This window comes from Eschrichtius robustus, chromosome 18, assembly GCF_028021215.1.
Source record: "Eschrichtius robustus isolate mEscRob2 chromosome 18, mEscRob2.pri, whole genome shotgun sequence".
Classification (NCBI taxonomy): domain Eukaryota; kingdom Metazoa; phylum Chordata; class Mammalia; order Artiodactyla; family Eschrichtiidae; genus Eschrichtius; species Eschrichtius robustus.
Window position 1 is genome coordinate 4,933,088 of NC_090841.1, and position 21,268 is coordinate 4,954,355.

At 44.0% G+C, this 21,268-nt stretch overlaps 1 protein-coding gene across 2 annotated transcripts in view; it reads left to right on the top strand.

Annotated features, from left to right (window-relative positions):
- Window positions 1–21,268, top strand: part of WASF3 (WASP family member 3) — a 93,332-nt gene that overhangs the window by 39,446 nt on the left and 32,618 nt on the right. For both annotated transcript variants that reach the window (XM_068526832.1, XM_068526831.1), the window contains exon 3: window positions 13,523–13,665. In XM_068526832.1, the coding sequence (XP_068382933.1) occupies window positions 13,533–13,665 (133 nt within the window). In that variant the 5' untranslated portion in view covers window positions 13,523–13,532. The remainder of the gene's footprint in view (window positions 1–13,522; window positions 13,666–21,268) is intronic.

Below are 21,268 nucleotides of genomic sequence, written 5' to 3' on the forward strand. Positions count from 1 at the left end.
GCTAAAAACATAGAGGCTTAATTAAGCTTTTGAGCAAAATCCGCGTAAATCCTTGATCCTCATTTCCCTTACCTGTAAAAGGAGGATAATAATCTTGATAAGCTGCTGAAGACATTGAAAATATTCCTCAGAGCGTCTAAGAGACCGTGGACCCTCAGACGGTGATGCTGGTAGAGGGTCTTAGTTGCAGAAACATCATAAGACTTTGGCACCCACCAGAACTGGTTTTGAGTTTAAGTTCTTCTACTTACGAGTCATGTCACTTTGGATAAGTTAATTTTTGAGCCCTGAGTTCTTTATCTGTTAAGCGAGGGCAGTGCCAACCCGTAAGGTTGTAGTGGGGTATAAATGACATAACGTGTATAATAAAATGCTTAGGTATGTAAAATGTTCCCATTGATCACCTTTAACGGGTTTACCATCGTTCGCTTTATGATTTTGTTTCTTTGGTTGATTTTCTATAAAGTGACCTAGAAACCCCGAATGATCACAATTCACCTGTTGGACTATGTTGAGAACAGTGAAGCTGATAGGATGCCAGGCTTGATGTTTTGAGACCAAGTGTTGCAAATTTTAGATATTTTACTAGTATTTCTCTGGTACTTTCATCGTGCAAACAGTTGGGAGTGGTTAACTAAAATAACCATTCAGTTTATCTTAACTATCTTTCATGAACACAGCTTCTAGTTGCCAAAAACATTGCCATCAGGATGCTTGTGGTTTCTAAAAATACAGACTCAAGATTTGTAGCATGTCTGCTAGGGAACATTTGGTAGGTTCTACAGCTTTACTGCTACTTTGACCTTATTTTAGGATGTCATTCGTATGAATTGCCAACGTTTGGCTATTTTTGACCAACAGAAGTGGTAACTCCATATGGTTCAAGTTGATATTTCAGGCTATGCTGATAGTGTTTTCTTTACACACTTGGTAAATGATCTAATTTTGTATCTTATAATGTGTTGTTTCCTCTAGGAGCTTAAATTTATTTTTAATGCATTTTGGATTTTCTTCGTTAATTTGTTTGGTGAACGTCATTCTCAAGTAATTGGTGCAAAAGAGTAGGGCAAAGAAAAATAAGTGCTACATCTTTCTTAACAAAGAGAGGAGATGCTGCCTAATCTTTGAGAAGACTTTCAATTTATGGTCAGGTAAATAATTAGAAACAAAAACGAGAGGCTTTTGAGAATTAAACCTTGAGGTCATAGGTCATACAGGTAGAGTCTGAGTCCCTGAAAATTCTTTGAGATCAATTCACCCTCACAAGCTGCCTTATTTTCATAACATGAAACACGTGAATAGACCCTCAGAAGCTAAAACCATCCAGAGTGCTAAAGCACTCTGGATGGTTTTAGCTTCTGAGGGTCTATTCACGTGTTTCATGTTATGAAAATAAGGCAGCGTTCACTCAGTTTAATGTTGTGTTTATAAAGTGTCCATAGGTCATATGTTTATTGTACTTTGAATAAGAAGCTAACAATTTTAGTTTTATTTAAAAGGGCATTCATGTAACGGATACTTAGTGTGGATCATAAATAGTGATAATAATATTGCGGTGAGCAGCTTATGAGCCTTTCCTACGCATCACAGTGTGATCACAGCCTGATTGTGGCGCTGGTAAACCATTCTTCCCCTTCTTGTCCAACTAAAGGGAAAAGGGAGGTACGGAGTTACTTTTTTAATGTGTCAGGTAAGCATTGATTCCTTCACAGGGGTAGTATCTGGGGTTTGGGGTCCACTTTACGCTGTTCGTGGCCTTGGTGTACCGTCTCATCAGAGCCCTCGGAGGGGAGCAGGCAGGCGTTGCTTCCGTCTTGTAGGTGAGGACTGGGGTGTAGTGGGATTGAGATCCTGAAGAACTTGGATTCTGCTCGCTGGTCTGGCTTGTTCGGCTGCTGTGCCAGGGCCAGGCCCCTTTCAGGACGGCTGTCTGTGCTCACTGCCCGCTCCCTGATTGTGGAGCGGGGACACATCCACTTTGGAGGATGGAACTCTGTAGGAGGAAAACTTTTCCTAGGAAGTGAGCTAGCATTTCTGTTTGCTGTATTCATGGAGCCATTAACTGTGGCGCCTGACGAGTTGCTAAATTTACCTTTTTCTGTTTTTTTCTGTCGTGGTCTTTCGTCCCGTGTCTGTGGCTCACAGTAATTCTTTCTACCTGACCATCGTGTCAAAATCTAAATATGGAATAAATTTCCAGGCATCTCCCAATTTGTATTCTGCTCTTATCTCTTATCCAACCCCATGGATCCAGTTTTAAAAGCTTTATTGAGGCATAATTGACCAACAGTACATGATGCATATTTGAAAGGTACAGTCTGGTGAGTTCTGACCTGTGCACACAGCCGTGAGCACGCACGCCGTCGCCCATGGAAGGTTCCTCCGGCCGTTGTCACCCTCCCCCCCGTCTCTCCCGCACCTCCAGGCAACCACGGATCTGCCCTCTGTCGTGAGATTGGTTTGCATTTCCAGAATGTTACTGCAAAGGAAAAGCAGTCCTCTGTGTGTCTCCTGCTTCTTCACTTTGACACCAGATGTGTGGTGTCCCCACGGCAAGCAGTTTGGTGACACCGGCCAGGTGGCTTGCAGTTGAACTCAGTTCTGACGTTTATCTGGTGGAGAGAGCACCCATCCCACAGGTGAAGGGTCTGTCCCACAAGATCCCCCCACCCCCGCCCAAGCCCCCCAACTTCCTTTGTTACCTGCACTTCTGGCCGACTGGCTGTAAATCCAAGGTTCCCATGACCCCCGTCTGAGCTTGATGGTGCACAGAACTCAGGAAACCAGTTTACCCACTAGATGGATGATCAGGCTGTCACGAAGGACCTTCAAGGATACGAATGAGCAGCTCGATGATGAGACGCAGAGGGTGAGGTCTGGCAGGCCCCGAACCCCTGGAGCTTCTGTCCCCGTGAGTTTGGGGTGCACCACCCTTCTGGCATGTGGATGCATCCGGTTCACCAGCCGAGAAGCTCTTGAACCCCATCCTTTTGGGGGGTTTATGGAGGCTTCGTGACAGGCACGATTCGTTAGATCATTGGCAGTGGGTGTCTGAACTTGTTCTCCAGCCCCTCTCCTTTCCCCAGAGGTCTGGGGGTGGGACTGAAAATTCCAACCTTCTAATCACTGGGTTGGTTCCCCTGGCAACCAGCCCCCATCCTTAGGGAAGGTCCAAAAGTCACTTAATTAACATACGCAAGTGTGGTTCAAAGGGGTTGGTTGGTGTCAAAAGACTCCTTTATAGCTCTTATCACTTGGGAAATTCCAAGAGTTTTAGGAGCTCTGCGCCATTAATGGTGATGAAGACCAAATACGTATTTGTCATTATAAATCACAGTATCATAGTTGCATAGAAGGAACCATACAGTGTGCACTCTTTTTTGTCTGGCCTTTGTTCAGCATAACCATCCGAGATTCATCCTTGCTGTTTCCCGTATCAGTAATTCATTCCACGTTGTTGCTAAGAAGTGCAGTTTGTTTATCCACTCACCTGTTGATGGGTTTTGGGGTCGTTTCTATTTTGGGGTTGTTTTTGGCTTTTCAGATCAAGCTGTATGAACATTCATGTACAGGTCTTTGTGTGGGCATGTACTTTTTTTTCTTTTTTAATTTATTTATTTGGTTGTGGTGGGTCTTAGTTGCGGCAGGCGGGCTCCTTAGTTGCGGCATGCCTGTGGGATCTAGTTCCCTGACCAGGGATCAAACCCAGGCCCCCTGCATTGGGAGCTCCGAGTCTTAACCACTGTACCACCAGGGAAGTCCCTGGGCACATGCTTTTATTTCTTCTGCATAAATTCCCAGGAGTGGAATGGTTCCTAGGGTCATTCTGATAAGTGTGCGTTTAACTTTTTGAGAAACTGCCAAACTGTTTTCCAAAGTGATTGGGTTGTTTTACATTCCCTTCAGCAGAGAGTTCCGGTTTCTCTACATTCTTACCGATGTTTGGTGTGGTCAGTGGTTTTGCCTTCAGCCATTCTGATAGGTGTGCAGTGCTGTCTCCTTGTGGTTTTAATTTGCATCTCCTTCATGGTTAATGACGGATGGTGCGAAATGTCCTTGAGGTGCTTATTTGCCATCTGTCTGTCTGCTGTGAAGTGTCTCTTCATATATTTTGCTCATGTTTTTAATTGGATAGTTTTATTGTTGAGTTTTGAGAGTTCTTTTGTATGTTTTGCATATAAGACCTTCATTCAATAAGTGATTTGCACTTTCATCCATTTTATTAGCCATTTTTCCCCCTTTGCTCTAGAATGAAGCTTTTGGGAGTGACTGGGATTATTTTACAGTCTAGATCTCCCAGGTTCCATTTACCTTAAAAAAAGTTTATTTTATTTAAGTAACTGGTTTTGTCCGGCTGGTCAAAACAGGGAAGGAAAGCAGTTCCTGGTAAAAGCATCTCTGAGGTTCCTGGATTAGTAACATGAATCAGAATAAACTTTTATGTGCAACAGAGAAATAGAAAACAGGTGTAGGCTCAAATATAAAGTATATTCTACAGTCCCACATGTACTGAGTGTCTGATTGTATGGATACCAAGACACTATAAAATGACTCAGAAATAAAATACGAATATTTTTTTTTTTTTAATTTTATTTATTTATTTATTTATTTATTTATTTATGGCTGTGTTGGGTCTTCATTTCTGTGCGAGGGCTTTCTCCAGTTGTGGCAAGCGGGGGCCACTCTCTTCATCGCGGTGCGCTGGCCTCTCACCATCGCGGCCTCTCTTGTTGCGGAGCACAGGCTCCAGACGCGCAGGCTCAGTAGTTGTGGCTCACGGGCCTAGTTGCTCCGTGGCATGTGGGATCTTCCCAGACCAGGGCTCAAACCCATGTCCCCTGCATTAGCAGGCAGATTCTCAACCACTGCGCCACCAGGGAAGCCCTACGAATATATTTTTAAAGCGTTTTACATCTAAAAGGAATTTAGTAATTTGTTGATAAAAAATTAATAGTCAATCTAAGAAAGAAAGAGAAAATTTTATTCAAGCCATCCTGAAGATTATAACCCAGGAGGCAGTCTTTTAGAAATCTCTGAAGACTCTGCTCATTGGAGGTCAAAGCACACGTTATATAAGTTTTTGAGACAAAGAGTCATACATCAAAGGAACATATTGACAGTTTGTGAGCCCAACAAGGCGAGTAGTGGGTCACGGTGACCCCTTGCAGGATTGAGCAAGGAATGTTATTCCTAAGTCATTGCCTCACTGGCAGCAGTAGGAAGTTGCTTTTTTTGGGTGAGCAGGCGTTCCTGTGTCTTTAAGGGGATCCAGTTAATACAATGTGTGATACAGATGCAAAGTGCACAGTAAAGGGGGAGGGTAGTGGCTCAAATGGCAGAGAAAGTTTTATGTTTAAACATTTTCTTGTTCTGCCTTAAAAATAATTCTATTTCATCACTTTAAATTAAGAAAAATCCAAACTAAAGAAGGACATAACAGAGCTTAGAAGTCAATTTAAATATAGATACCCAGATAACTGGTGGGAGGTTCTAGAAGAGAAGCTTTCTTGAGCCCCATGGCCACCCCCGTGATGCCCAGGAGAGGAGGGCGGGGCAGAGACCACGGATTGTTCTTCACTTACTGGATGCTCTTCACCACTTGCTTCTCCATATCCCACTCGTGGTAGGTTATCTTCTTCACTTTTTCTGGCCTTGAGGTTTCTTTCTACAGCAGACAAACGACAAGACAGGAGCCAGTGGTGAACACGCTGGTGCAGAGGAATCTCAGCCTCAACCTCTGCTCTCTGCCTTTCCAGTTAGAACCAGATGTTAGCGTCCACCTGAAAAAATGTCCAGGTGCTGTTTTGTAGCCCATAAAAGACAAGCGACCATTTCTTATCTCTGAGTGTCCTCCAAAAATAAGCACTTGACAGGGGTTTCATATCACTATGTTATTCCATAGACATAAATCTGCTTTTTTCCCCTGGGGTACTTATTATTTACTTGTTGAGGCTGCTGAGCAAAAACGAGATGATACTTTCCAACCCTTGGAAACGAGCTGCATTCCTCCACCGCCTGAGGTTTCCTGAGTAGCCTCCATGTGCCGAGTGTGCGCTGCAGGGTCGGTGAGGCGCTGTGACCTCCCCACCCCCCAGTGAAGTCTTTCCAGTTGTGCTTTAATTTCCCAGGTATGAGAAATACCTTAAACTAGTGCCCGTCACCCTGGATTGTAACTTTATTGATATGCCTGCCTCTCTCACTGAACCATTACTTCCTCGAGGAAAGGGATTTTGTCTTATTTTTGATGTTTATTCTTTGTATTTCCATTGGCTAAAGTATAATAAAAATGCACGAGGTGTTTGGAGCACAGGCGAATCCAATATGGATATTTCTGGAAGCCAGCTGAATATCTGGCTGGAAGGAAAGAAAGCACGCCAGAGCTCGGGGCCCTGTGAGAGCAAATCTGTTTTTTCGGGGGAGGAGGCTGAGGCCCACCTCGGTTCAGAAACCTGCACAGGGTCACGCGGTGCTCGTGGCAGAACTGGGCCTGGACCCCAGGTCCTCCGGTTCCTCTGCGCCTTTCTGTCTCTCATCATGCGGAAGCCTACAGACCATGTTCTAGTAACAAAGCCTAGACACTTATCCCAGTGAAACACAACTGTTACACTCATGCAGTCTTTCCCCCGCTTCGCCCCCCGACTTCATCACGACCTTCCTCTGAAGCTTGAGGTGAGTCAGTGTCGCTCCAGAAGATCACAGAACAGGGTGGGCGTTGAGGAAGCCCAGGCTCTTCCTCTGGCTGCGGGAATGCGACGGCATTGGGGGGGTGTATCTTCCAGGGAATGTCAGCAGGCAAGCGGGGTCCCGTAAAGCCAGGGAGGAGCAGACATGGTCCTTGCCCCTCACAGTAAAAGGGGCACAGCGGGAAGTATGGTGGGAATCAGAGGACCGGCTCTGCGTGGGCGCAGGGATGGGGCCACATGTGCTGGGATCACGTTTTTTTCTGAGGACACAACTCCTGCATCCAAGTCAATGTGATTAAAAATCCAGACATGTGCAGTAGGCACACGTGTAGTCTGCTGTGTGCAGGAGAGTCTGAGGAGGGCGTGTGATTTCCCCTGCTGCGTGCTGCACTAACTGCCAGGCGTGTGGCAGTCAGAGCAGAGGTTACCAGCACGTCGGCAGCAGGAAGGAAAGGATCCTTAACACCGTCAGGTTCTGTGAGCTGCGCGTGTAGGCCAGACCTAGGAGGGCTTTATGGCTGCGGAGTGGGGACAGAAATCCATCACAGTTTGGCAGTTTTGTACACTCCACCAGGGCCATCAGTAATGCAGTTTTAAATATGTAACAAGGACTTTGTGCAGTTTCTTTAAGTTACACTCTGCATCCAATCAACCCTTTCTACAATCGCAATATAAACTGGGGAATGAGCACAATCGTGGGTTTCTGGGCCATAAAACAAATCTCAGCAAATTTAAGGGAGTTAAAATCAGACAAAGCATGTCCTCTGAACACAATGAAATTAAACTGAAAACCACCAGCAGTAGGATATCTGGAAAAATCCACTCATTGTGTTTGTATTACTAGGTCGACTGCTCACCCGAAAGAGATCTTCCAGATGGTTCACATGGACAGGAATGGCTGTGGAAAGGGACGTTCTGAGAACTTCATGCTATTTTAAACATCTGCGGAATTGCTTCTATAATTTTTTTTTAAGAAAAGAAAGCATTCCAATTAATCATGCCGTAGGAAAACTGAAGAGTTTCAGTATATGGAATTTTAAAAAGAGGTTAAATAAGTTATTGGAAGATAGGAAAGTTTGAGTGAAAGTAGAAAGCACATTGATATGATTCTGAAATTCTTTAATCCTTTGACTTTAATTAGAAGAGTACTACTTGGAGAAGTTAAATGCCAGTTTGCAGACATTTAGTTGCATAATGAGTAAAATTACAGGAAAAATTCAGGTTTAGGTTAATTGTACAATAAGCAAAATTAGATGGGAAATATTAAGTATCTTAGTAATGAATGTGATATTAATATTAAAGTAATAAGATCATTAGTATCTTACATTTTGTTGCCCAGCACACATTCTCACGTGAGTCTCCATACAGCCTGTAAGGAAACCACGGAAGGTGTAATTAGTACACACTGACTCGGGGTTATTTTGAAAAGGTGACACATAAATCGGAGTCTAATGTCCACTTATATTATTCTGTGTCCTTATGGGATCCCACCTGCAAAAGTCTGACGGGGGATGTGCCTGTGTGAAAAGAGGAGAGGAGGCTAGAAGAGCCATCCTGCGTGATGCACGTCCGACCCCGGGATGGGGGGGGCAGGAGAAGGTTCCCTCCTGGTTGGCTGAGGTCTGCGGGAGCCTGGGCAGAGCCCCTGGGAGCCCCGTCGCTGTCTGGTCTTTGCTGGTTCCTCTCAGCTGTCCCGTTCTCATTTCTTGCCACTGACTGACCCTCAGCCTCCCTCTCAAGTGGTGAAGAGGTCTCCATCTCTGCTGCTCCAAAGAGCAGCAACTAATCTGGACATCGTGGTCCCACTTCCAGGTTCCTGGGCAGGGACCCTGGCCTGGTTTCGGTCGTGCCTGGAATCTAGTTCACAGTTGCGTGCACCAGGGTGTGTCTGCACACTGAGACATTGCCCAGAAAAGTTGGACAAACTGCAGGCTTAACAGTAAACCTTATGTGACCTCGCATAGTCCTTAAGCATTTGATTAGCAGTGTTAGATTTTTTTCTTAGCACGTAGGGTGGCTTTGGAGAATGGTTGGGATGTTCCAGGGGTGGGGTGGTGAAGCACACGGAAGTTGCTTGCTGGTGACTGGTTGGATTTGCTCATTACATGTCTGTTTCTGTAATTGCAAAGTGTTTTCAAGAGAATCCATTGACCCAACATTTTCTCCTTTACCTCTTCTGTGCTCTTCAATTTATTCAAAACTGGATTCGTGTCAGATAAAGGCTGTCTGGGAAAAAATACATCTGTTAGAGTACTTCACACTGACAGGAAAGCCATAAAAGTCATTGCTGGGTGATTAGAACTTTCGAAAGGATCTGTGAAATGCAACCCTTCTTCTAAAATCATACAGACGGCAGCATGTCCTCTTTCTCTGTTGTCTTGTGTATCTAGACAGGTGTGGGAACCCCACATCTAGGTGTAATGAGAGTGAGAAGTGAAGGCTGGGATTAATTAGAGCTGAAATACTGAACCACAATAGGCCAGGTGCCCAGGGACGGGCAGATAGACGTACGTGTGTGTATGTATATGGGCACGAGGTCAGCAGGCATCACTGGGATGCTCGAGCCATGGTGTGGGCTGTGAAGGGCTTTGTGGGGAACAGAGCCGATAGACTCAGCCCCGAAATCTGGGCAGTTTACGGTCTGCCCTGGGGGGAGAGACGCCGTCTGTGCTGGCCCAGTGCAGGCACACCGGCTCTGCGGGGTGCTGGGGATAGTAAGCGGGGAGCTGTGTAAGCGTCTGACATGCAGCCTCTTCTGAATCCTTCTCAGACATCTCACTGTTTAGAATATGGTGTATTAATAGGAAACACGAGGTATAGTGAAGCCAGTGGATCCAGAGACAACTGCCACTGAGAAGAGAGTTAGTCCCTCCCAGCTCCCAGGGGAGGGGCCACACAGGGAAGCATCAGGAGGCAGAGGGAGTGGGGGGGATCTGGGGGAAGGAGCCTGTATTGTGGTTTCTCGTGGAGGCACGGGTGAGGCAGGGTGAGCGGGCTTAGGATCGGCTCATTTGAATGATCTCAGGGGCTCTGGGGTGTGAGGTCACCGCTGGTGTCTGGCGCCTGAGTGATGAGGGCAGGTGGAAGGTGGCCTGCTGAGAGCAGTGGAGGTGGTGGCGAGGGCCCTGCACTGGTGGGTTTGATGGGAAAGGCGAGCTCAGGATTTGGCCAGTCCCAGGAGGGGCAGCCCCTGCAGGCTCAGCGTGGGTTCAGGTGTCGAAGCATCAGAATCCAGAAAAGACAAGGTGTGGTTAATGCGCCTGTAGAGACTCAGGCTTTTCTCTTCTGTGCCCTGATAGCATCACAGGCGAGTCTTCAGGTGGGCACCTTCAGCACGTCTGTCAGGTACACACGGAGCCTCCAGGCAGCTCACCGGTGCCAGAGGGGGTGTCTCGAGTGTACACGTGAAGGACTTCGGCGGGGGCGGGGCGGGGCGGCAGGGCAGGGGAGGCTCCGAAAAGGCTGGTGTGGTTTTCAGGACGGCTTGTGGGAAACGGCGGTGTTAGCTCCACATACGCCAGGACGACGACGTGATGGCACACCTGACGTCGGAGAGCCACCCAGTCAGGGCAGGAGGGGGAGGTGTTGACCGCTTGGCCTGCTTTGGACGTGCAGGTGGGACGTCTGCGGGGTGCGTGTATAATTAGGATTTTGTGTATCTGAACGACGGTAAATCCAAAGAAATATGGGTGGTGGGCCGGGGAGGTGTCAGACTGGCAAGTTTTGGGGCTGTCAGAGGTTGAAAAATATGGGGAAAGAGGGGACATTCCATCTTGAATAAATACAGATGGACGTGGAAGAGAATGTTATATACACAGTCAGCGCTCGGCTCCAAACTCATGTTTATCCCAAGCCCTCGTACAGCCCTCCTGTGAGAACTTATTCGAGGGCTAGTTCACGTGTGGGCCGGTATCACTGAGCAGCGCTCTGAGCAGGTGGGTTCAGAGCCTGGTGGTCCCCCCTCCCCATCCCTCGCTCACCTGCGTCTGTAGAAGCTGTGCCCCCGCCCCTCCCCCGTAGTGCTCTCTGCCTCTTTATGTATATCGTAGTTGTTGCTGCCTGATTTCCTTCTAGTTCTCGAGTCTCTGCTGATTGGTTTTCAGTATTTTTCTTTCCTATACTTTATGCTTTTATTAAGTTTATTAATGATTTTTCTTTTTTTCCTTATGAGATTTTCTGGTTTATTATGACTAGTTACCAGCCTCTTGCTCTAATTGATTCTCCCAGGAAGAAATGACACCTCATAGTAAATCTTCTACACTTTTGACTAGAGACTAGTATATCTAGAATTTTCATAGTTTAACACACTTTCCTTGGATGTGTACCTCTTCTTTGACACAATTTTTTTTTTTCTGGCAACCTGGGAAATTTTTAGTTTTTTTTTATGCATATAAAGATTCTCTCGTCACCACCTGGTCCCTTTCTTATTCTTAATAATCCTGAGATGTTTAATCATGAGATTAATCATGAGATTATGAGATTAATAATCATGAGATGTCTCCCATGGGGTGGGAGACAGTGCCCATGTCATTCTAATGTCAGCATATGTGTACTTTAAGAAAAACAATTTTAGGAACGGATGTAGAAGTATGGCTAACATCACTGAGATGAACCGGACTCTAACAGTTCCTTTGGGTGCCCGACTTCCCCAAACTAGTCCCCCAAATAGGACTCAGATATTCTCCCGTCAGTGATGTGGCTTTGGGACATCCCAGCCTGATGCTCTGGATGGGGGTGGGGAATGGGATGGCCTTGGAAGGCCAGTGAGAGCATCATGAGGCCTGTTAAACCCACCCTGCCCAGTGGACACCGCAGTGTCTGCACGGAAGGAGGCCCAGCAGGTTTTCAGTTGAAAGGGTCAGGGGCTCCTCCTCACTTCTTCCAGTTTCTAGATAATTCCGGTCTCTTCTCCTTTGGTACCTCTCAGTCTCCCACTTGAATGTATGAAGGTGTTCGACATCAGCATCGGGCCGGTACACAGTTGGTGCTCAGTGTTTGATGGAGCCATGGCTATGGAGATTACGTGCAGTTCTACCTTCCTTTGTTTGTTTTTTTTAGTTGAGGTATCGTTGTTTTACAGTGTTGTGTTAGTTTCTGCTGTACAGCAAAGTGAAGTAGAGTTCCCTGTGCTATACAGCAGGTTCTTATTAGTTATCTGTTTTATACATAATAGTGTATATATGTTCTTAGACATAATTTTAATGTAAATATTGTTATCCGTCTTCTGTGGTTCAGCCTTATTTTCAACCAGTGAACTGTTCCTTTTTTATTGTTATAATCAGAGTAAGAAGTAACATCGTAACAACATATGAGATATAATAAAATTAATATAATCAGTCACATTGTTTGAGTGTCCCTATGTGCCAGGCCCTGTTCTAAGTGGTTTATTATGTAATAACGCATTAAGTCCTCACTCTGTGAGGTAGGTCCCCTTGTGATCCCCGTTTTGTGGGGAGGAAAGGAAGGCATGGAGGGGTGAAGTGATGTACCGCAGGCTGTGCTCCTAGGTTGGTGGATGAAGTAGTATTTGGGTTGGAAGATGTGGTCGGTGTGCTCAACCAGCACCTTAATGGGCAAGAGGCGGAAATAGTCAATAAAAACACTGGCCAGTTGAGCAGAACTTTTCCTCTACAGCTGCCCCCGACTTTCGCCCTCTGCTAGAGCCCTTGTGAGATAGCCCTTGTCCACCCTTCTGATTTCAGTCAGCAGTCACGTCCACAGAGAGGCTGCCCAGGGTTCCCCAGGGGGTTTCATAACCTGAGTCCACTGACCTGGGCGGTTGGACCGATGTCTCACTTCCACGGAGGGGAGGGGCCTTGTCTGTTTCACTCACCACTGGGTCCTCGTCACCTTGCACACTGCCCGGTGTCGGGTCAGTGCTCAGCAGGTGTTCATGGAATGCGTGAACAGAGGTAATGGAGAAGGGAGGAAGGAAAGAAAGATTTACCGTGTGCCTCGCTAGTTCTGGGTTCTTTAGGTGAGCCGCTGTACCAGTTGGGAATAAATTTAATTCAGTAACAGAACACCCAGCAACAGTGATTTAAACAAGGTATTATTTGTCTCATGTAACGAGAATTCCAGATTGAGGCTGCGGGGCCGGTTTGATTGCTCAGACGCCACCAGGGTCCTTGGCTTTTCTGGGTTGCTGCTCCTGTGAGTTGGGCCTTGTGGTCACCCTGTCAGGGTGACAGTGTATCCCAGTCACTGGGTTTTCTCCTGTTGTAGGGAGCAGTAGATTTGTTGCATAAGTGGTAGGCTTGAAATTCTATATACCTCCTTAAATGAAAAGTTGAGATTTCATTGGATGTATAAGGTACTTTTTGAGGAGAAAAGTGGATTGAATTCCCAGGATAATGGGGAGGGCTTTCCTGAGTGTCTGGTGACCCTTCGCCCAGGTAGATGGGCTCCGTCCTGCTCCCTCCTTTGCAGCCCAGGTTCGGCCTTTCCCGTGTCCTAGTCTGTAAGCTCTGCCTATGGTTTTGGGCTGTTGTGTCCTTCCCTCTCTTAGTACGTGTGGGCTTGTGCCTTTCCTCTCTCTTGTCATTTTAGCGGAGTGGGGGGAAGGTAAAAAATGCACGTATTCAGTCGCTCATGCTTAACTGGAAATCTTGCATACATCCTTTTTCTATAAAAGTAGGATTGTGCTGTCCATATATCTTTGAAATCTATGGCATTCATTTAAGTAATTCGACATCTGTTGCATATTGAGCCGATTCTCTCACATAGAAATGATAGGATAATGCAAATTCCTGGGAAAGAGTCAGTTTTCCAGGGAGTTGAAACTCTAGGCTTGTTAAAATGTGAATATGAGCTTTTAAAACTGTCTTTTTAATTTTCAGATTGTGAACCATGCCTTTAGTGAAGAGGAACATCGAACCCCGGCACTTGTGCCGGGGAGCCCTGCCCGAGGGCATCCCCAGTGAGCTCGAGTGTGTGACCAACAGCACCCTGGCTGCCATCATACGCCAGCTGAGCAGTCTGAGTGAGTGCTCTTGCCTCGGGACTCCTTTCTTCTGATTACCAGTGACATATTAATTTTAACAAACTTAGCAAATTGATTTCAATTCAATAGTTATGTGATTGTCCAGAGAAGAGGCTGCAGCTTTGAAGGAGAAAGGCTCCCTCCCTCCCACCCTCCCTCTTGAATTTCCCAGCATGTAATCAGCTGTGGCCCCCTCACTGGTCTGGTGATACCAGCTTTGTGTGATGAAGTTAGTTAGCATTGACCAGTTCACAAGTTACTAGGTACCACCAAATGTGTAGATTTAAAGTAGTGTTCATTTTTAAAAGCTTATTAAAAATGAGGATAAAATAATTGGCATTTTAAAAAACGTGAATTATGCATTACACTTGGACAGGACTAATTTCGTTTCAGTGTAATGAATTGAAAACTAGGTCACACCTGTGATATGCCCGGCATTAGAATAGAGGCTCAATACATGTTTGTTGGTTGAATAATATTCCAAATGAATCAAAGAATCAAGCCCCAAGCTAGTGAGACTTGCTGATTTTAACCTCCTAAAGGTTAAAATGCAGGTATTGACTTCCAAATTGAGGTCAGCAGATGAGTTGATGGTTACATGTATGCAGTGCCATGTACACATTACATACACAGATTATATAAATGTAAGCAAACACAAGCATAAGGAAGAGAGGACTTCCTGTTATTCTAATTTTGAACATTAATATGAAATACCCAAGAAATATTCCATTTCTTAAGACTCAAATATGCATGAAAATGCTTTTCCTTCAAAGCTTTTTGAAGTTGCAATATTTCTCCCTAACTTTTACATTTACGTCGTGATCTTATTTTCTCACTTCGTCCCACTCCTTTTCGGTTTAGATGGTTCACACTGCATTTTGGATGACAGGTTTTCACAGTTAAATTTTCAGAACCTCTGTTAATAACGAGAAAACCCTCCATGAAATTTCACATCCTGGCCGCGTCAAGCAGGGGAGAGTGGTTTTAAAAAAACTCAAGTGCTTTTATTTGTTTTGAAGAAGAAACACTATGGATGAGTATTTTTTTTTCTTTAAAAGAATTGTAGCACATCATTATTGATATATTTTTGATATATTACGTCTATAATCATTGGCTAAACAAAAGTAATTTGGAAATTGCTTAAAATGTGCTTCAAAATAGATTTCTTCTGGAATCTGAACTAATTATAATTGATTTTTGGTAGTGGTTGTTGGTAAAATGTATAAATTCATATAATTACAGAGGATACCTTGTAAATTATTGAAGGGTGAAAGTATTTCTGTGTGCATTCATGTATTTACGTAAGAATGTTTTTTTAGTCTCTTGTTTTTTTATGGCTGAAACGTCTATTGGCATAAGGTCTAAGTGATGAAAACCAACATGAACTGTTAAGGTTTTAATAATCACACCACGTCTCATGCACAGTGTTACATCAGAGGTGCCTGCTTGGCCACAGTGTCTTCTAAGTGAAACTACCCACAGGGTACGTTTTGTTCTGTAGAGTCCATGTGTAGGCAGAATGATCACAGCCCCTCTGAGGACGTCTGCATCTTCACCCTGGGAACCCGCAGATGTGCTGTGTGACTGGGCAAGGGGAGGATTAAGGCTGCTTCTCAGCTCACCTCACGAGAAGGAGGTTATCCTGGGCTGTCTGGAGGGCCCCGTGTAATCCCGGGGGTCCTTTAAGTGGGAGGAAGGAGTGTCAGAGTGATAGGACGTGAGAAGGATCCATCAACCGTTGCTGGCTCCGAAGACAGGAGAAGAGGCCACAAGCCAAGGAGTGCAGGTGGCCTCTGTACATTGCGAAAGGCCGGGAACTGGACTTTCCCCTGGGGCCTCCAGAGGCAACAGAGCTCTGCCAGGGCCTGGATTTCAGCCCAGTGGTAACATTTCACACGTCTGATCTCTAGAGCTGTAAGATGGTAATTTTGTGTTGTTTTAATCCACTGAAGTTGTGAAAATTTGTTACAGCAGCAGTAAGAAACAGTGCACCACTGGAGCCATGGTGACGTTTTGTACACACATCCTGCTCTAGCCTCATGAGTGGACCAGGCATGGGTCCTGGCCTCAAGGACAGTCCACCCCAGTCAGCCTGCTTCAGCCCTGATTCTCTGCTAGAGTCACTGGGGGAGCTTGAACAGAAGATGCTAGGAATCGCTGCAAGGATGGTGATCGGGGTGACCTACGAAGTCAGATGCTGCGTGTCTGGATCGAAAAGGCTGTCTGGGCCAGTCGTGTTCTGTCGGGAAGTTCGAACTAAGACACAGCGCGTGTGCTCGTTTATCGTGGGATCTGCCGCTGGGGTGTGGTCCAGGACCGAGAGGGCCCGGTGGCCATCGCAGGCCTGCATTGTTATTGCGGGGGGTGGAGGGAGGCTGCAAGGAGCTAGAGGAAGCCAGCGGGCGAAGAAAGGCAGGTGGGCGCGGGGAGAGAAACAGGCGCTGGGCACGAGCGAGGCCCCGGGCCGGCGAGGCAGGAGGGTTGCACTGATGGCCCTGCGCCCGGTCAAGGAGCCGCGTGGCCGGCTCACGGCAGACCCTCACAGGTGCCCAGGTGCCCCGTGCTCGCCGCCCAGGGAGGACGGGGGCGCGAGAGCCAAGGGTGCAACTTCAGAAAACGAGGATGGTTGTTAATTGGTAGTGGAGCCGCAAATTACTGATAACCAGTGATTTATTTATTCCTGTTTATTCACTCGGTGCTCCTCTAGGTGCAGCATACAGCAAATAAAGTCAACTGGGTCCCTACTTAGAAGTTACAAAAGCATATATAATTGACGTCAATATGGTCATACAATAGGCAACTTGCAGTTATGACCCATAACTCTCGCACATGATGAGTGACATCTACATTTTGGGTGAATCTTTAGTTTTTGTAGGTTTTTTCCCACTGAGTGGAAATATAGGAGATGAGAAAAGGTATATGCAAAAAAAATTTTATGATCTAAAATTGTTAAGGAAAATAAGAATTTAAAAGAATGTTTATAAATCAATAAAACAATGTTTTTTTCTTTTTTTTTCCTGGGCATAAATAGATTTCTTTTTTAAAATTTTTATTGGAGTATAGTTGCTTTACAATGCTGTGCTACTTTCTGCTGTACAGCAAAGTAAATCAGCCATACATATACATATATCCCCTCCTTTGGGATTTCCTTCCCACTTAGGTCACCACAGAGCATTGAGTAGAGTTTTTGTGTTGTTTTCTAATTTTCTAATCATTCATCAGTTATTTTTAAAGTGAAGTTTCAGGAAAGTATGAGTCTGTCATATTAAAATTCGTCTATTACTGAGGATTAATTTTCAAGATAAAGTCAAAACAGAGTCTATTTTTTTACTCCTTTGAGTTTCTGACGGTCATTCAGTAGGACCCTGCCCACCCTGCCCCCAGCGCCTCCACCCCCATATTAGGACAGGTGATGTACAGTCATCTGAACTTCCTGTAAGTGATACAGAGGGAGGCTAGACTTTGTCTACAAATGCCATCCTGGGGGAATCCCAAGGGGAACTTTAGGGATTTGCCTTGACCCTAGAGTGGTCATACCTGCCTGAGCAGCAGACTTGTCCTGGGAGACTTGTCCTCCTGCCGTAATCCGGAGTAACTAATCCTCTAGTCAGTCTAAGGAAGGAAGAACAGACCAAGGGGCCAGAAGGAATTTCTTTGGTCTTTTCCAAAAAGGAAGACTAGCAATTGAGGGCCCGATTCACCAGATCATTCTGATTCTCATCACATCTATGGGGGAACAGTTCAGGGTCATGAGGGTTTAAATAACTTTACATCAAACAAGAGAACCTGGTCCTGGTACCAAATAGGCCTTTGAAGCCCCAGTGACTCTGCGTAACTTTGGGGAAATCTCTAGGTTTTTACCAGTTACGGTGCTCCCACTACATCCCAACTAGACACTTGACTTTAAAGGGCCAGAAATTTTGTCAGAATTAGATATTTCCCAGGCTTTTCAGGGAATTGTTTGTTTTCAATGAAAAAATATTGCTTATTGGTATTGAGTATAAAAACAGTCATAGAAATGAAGAAGAGGAAATTTGTAACTTGAACAGCCTTATAATTAGAGAATAAGTATCAAAAGCTTTCAAAGCTTTGTCCAATAAAATAAAAAATTCGTGTTTAGTAGTTTTCAGATTTTTTTCCTTTGAGTGTTACTAACTTCTAATATGAGTGACGGTGTGGGGAGGGGAGTGGGAGGGAGAAGGAAAGCCACTTTTTAAAGTGGTTTTGGTTAATAGTGTGTTACTTGGCCTGTTGGCCATCTGTATGTCTTTTATGGAAAAATGTCTGTTCAGGTCTTCTGCCCATTTTTTGATTGGCTTGGTTGGTTGTTTTGATATTGAGTTGTATGAGCTGTCTGTATATTTTGGATAATAGTCCCTTGTCAGTCATATCATTTGTAAATATTTTCTGTCACTCCATAGATTGTCTCTTCATTTTGTCAGTGGTTTCTTTTGCTGTGCAAAAGCTTTTAAGTTTAATTAGGTCCCATTTGTTTATTTTTGCTCTTGTTTCTTTTGCCTTAGGAGACAGATAAAAAAAATTGCTGTGATTTATGTCACAGAGTGTTCTGCCTATGTTCTCTTCTAGGGGTTTTATGGTTTCACATCTTACAATTAGGTCTTTAATCCATTTTGAGTTTATTTTTGTATATGGTGGGAGGAAATGTTCTAGTCTCATTCTTTTACATGCAGCTGTCCAGTTTTCCCAGCACCACTTGTTGAAGAGACTGTCTTCTCTGCATTGTATATTCTTGCCTCCTTTGTTGTAGATTAACTGACCATAAGTGTGTGGGTTTATTTCTGGGCTGTTTATTCTTTTCCATTGATCTATGTGTTTATTTTTGTGCTGGTACCATGCAGTTTTGATTACTGTAGCTTTGTAGTATAGTCTGAAGTCTGGAAGGGTGATATATCCAGCTTTGCTAATTATTAGACAAATGCAAATCAAAACAATGAGATATCACCTCACACTTATCAGAATGGCCATCATCAAAAAGTCTACAAATAACAAATGTCAGTGAGGATATGTACACTGTTGGTGGGAATGTATCAATAAATTGGTGAATCACTATGGAAAGCAGTATGGAGGTTCCTCAAAAAACTAAAAACAGAACTACCATATGACCCAGCACTTCCACTCCTGGGTTTATATCCAGAAAAAAATGAAAACACTAACTTGAAAACATACATGCACCCCAGTGTTCATAGCAGCACTATTTACTACAGCCAAGACATGGAAGCAACCTAAATGTCCATTGACAGAGGAATGGATAAAGAAGATGTGGTACATATATACAGTGGAATATTACTCAGCCATAAGAAAGAATGAAATTCTGCCATTTGCAGCAATATGGATGGACCTAGAGAATATTATACTTAGTGAAATAGTCAGTCAGAAAAAGATACTGTATACTTACATGTGGAATCTAAAAAATAAATGAATGTATCTAGCAAAACAGAGACTCACAGATATAGAAAACAAGCTAGTGGTTACTAATGGGGTAACCACTGGGAGGGGCAAGATAGGGGTATGGGATTAAGAGATACAAACTGCTACGTATAAAATAGATAAGCAACAAGGATATATTGTACAGCACAGGGAATTACAGCCATTATCTTGTAATAACTTTTAATGGAGTATATAATCTGTAAAAATACTGAATCACTATACTGTATACCTGAAGCTAAAATAATATTGTAAATCAACTCTGCCTCATTGAAAAAGAATTAGTGTGTCACTTGGTTTTCCAGTAATGGAATATTGATATATTTTTCTTCAAATAATGACAGTTTAGTGTAGCAATTAACATTAAATCAGGAGTGCTTTTTCATCATTTTCCTTGATTAATTATCTGAGTGCTCTTGTTCTTATCAGCTAGTTGCTCAATTAAAATTACAGTGTCTTGCAAGCAAATTCCTACTGATATTATAATGTAATTTTAATATAGTTTGCCTTAAAAAGGAAATAGGGCATTTGTGCCAAGGATGACGCAAATCCATTTCAATACCTCCAGGGCTGGTTTCCACTTCTTTCGCTTCGTTCTTGTGATTATAGCTGTCTTCCTTTTCCTATCTTAAGAGTATGTCACAAGGAAAGGAGTTAGACCTTAGGTGACTCCCCTGCCCCAAAGTTTTTGGTTGTATTTGATGGTACTAATAAGATCATATAGAGAACTTAGCACAGGACAACACAAAGGAAAAAAATTACAAATTTTTTTATTAATCAGGGGAAATCGTTGATAATGCTTTGTATATATCATTATAAAAATGATACCTCATACATATGGTTTTGTAGCCTATACTCACTTGTATATAGTAAACATCTTTGTTGATTCTTCTAAGATACATTTTTTTTTATAAATTATTTATTTATTTATTTATTTATTTATTTATTTATTTTTGGCTGTGTTGGGTCTTCGTTTCTGTGCGAGGGCTTTCTCTAGTTGCGGCCAGCGGGGGCCACTCTTCATCGCGGTGCGCGGGCCTCTCACTGTCGCGGCCTCTCCCATTGAGGAGCACAGGCTCCAGACGCGCAGGCTCAGTAGTTGTGGCTCACGGGCCCAGCCGCTCCACGGCATGTGGGATCCTCCCAGACCAGGGCTCGAACCCGTGTCCCCTGCACCGGCAGGCAGATTCCCAACCGCTGCACCACCAGGGAAGTAAGATACATTTTTAATAGCTAGAGATTACTGTGTTATATTGATACAGTATCATTAACCATTATCTTGCTGTTGGACGTACGTATGTTTCTTTGTCAGGGAGGCACTGTCATAATTCTTGTATAAAAGTGGTACATACATCGCTAGTCTTTTTTGGCACCTTTTTTTTTTTTTTTTAAGATTTCTTACGTCTCATAGGTCATCAGACTTCCTCACAAAGAGCTAAGATCGTTCTTACAAGTGGTATAAAATTTTGAGACTCCATTAATTTTAAACGTGAGTCTCTTTGGAAAAAAGTTATTACAAAATCTGTTTTCTATTAATTTCTACATTGAGTGCTTGTATAAATGAGAAGAATTCTGTTTTCTTCTCAGATTTTAGTTAGTGATTATTATTTTTATTGCTACTCCTTATGGTGTGTATTATGTCTCGTATCAAACCAAATGCCAGATCGTCATAAAAATGCTTCCTTGAGGGCTTGCAGTGTAATACATCTGCTTTATGTAATTGGATCTGAAATTCAGGGTTGTATTAATTGATTATACCAAGTGCAGTTCTAGTCAGAATAGAGATTTAAGTATTTTGAAGGCATGCACTAAATAGATTTCTTGGATGTTTTTAGCCAGATGGGATTTTTGAAGTGAAAGGGAAGATTTAAGCACAGTATATGCAAGAAATAGATCACAAGTTCATTTCCATGCAGGTTAAGGCTGGGTTGAGGTACTTTAAGAGAAAACGTATGAACGTAGTGGACAGAGTTGACTGGAAGAAACAGCACGAATTCTTTAAAGTTTACTGCTTCAATCTGAGATAAGTATTTGCATTACTTGTGGATAAAAATAGGAAGCCAGTGAAGAGAGGTAAGAGTAATGTGTACTTAGGAAAGTATAAGGCACAACTCCGTCAGCCGTAGAACTGGAGGTGAGTATAATAAGAGTCCCCCAC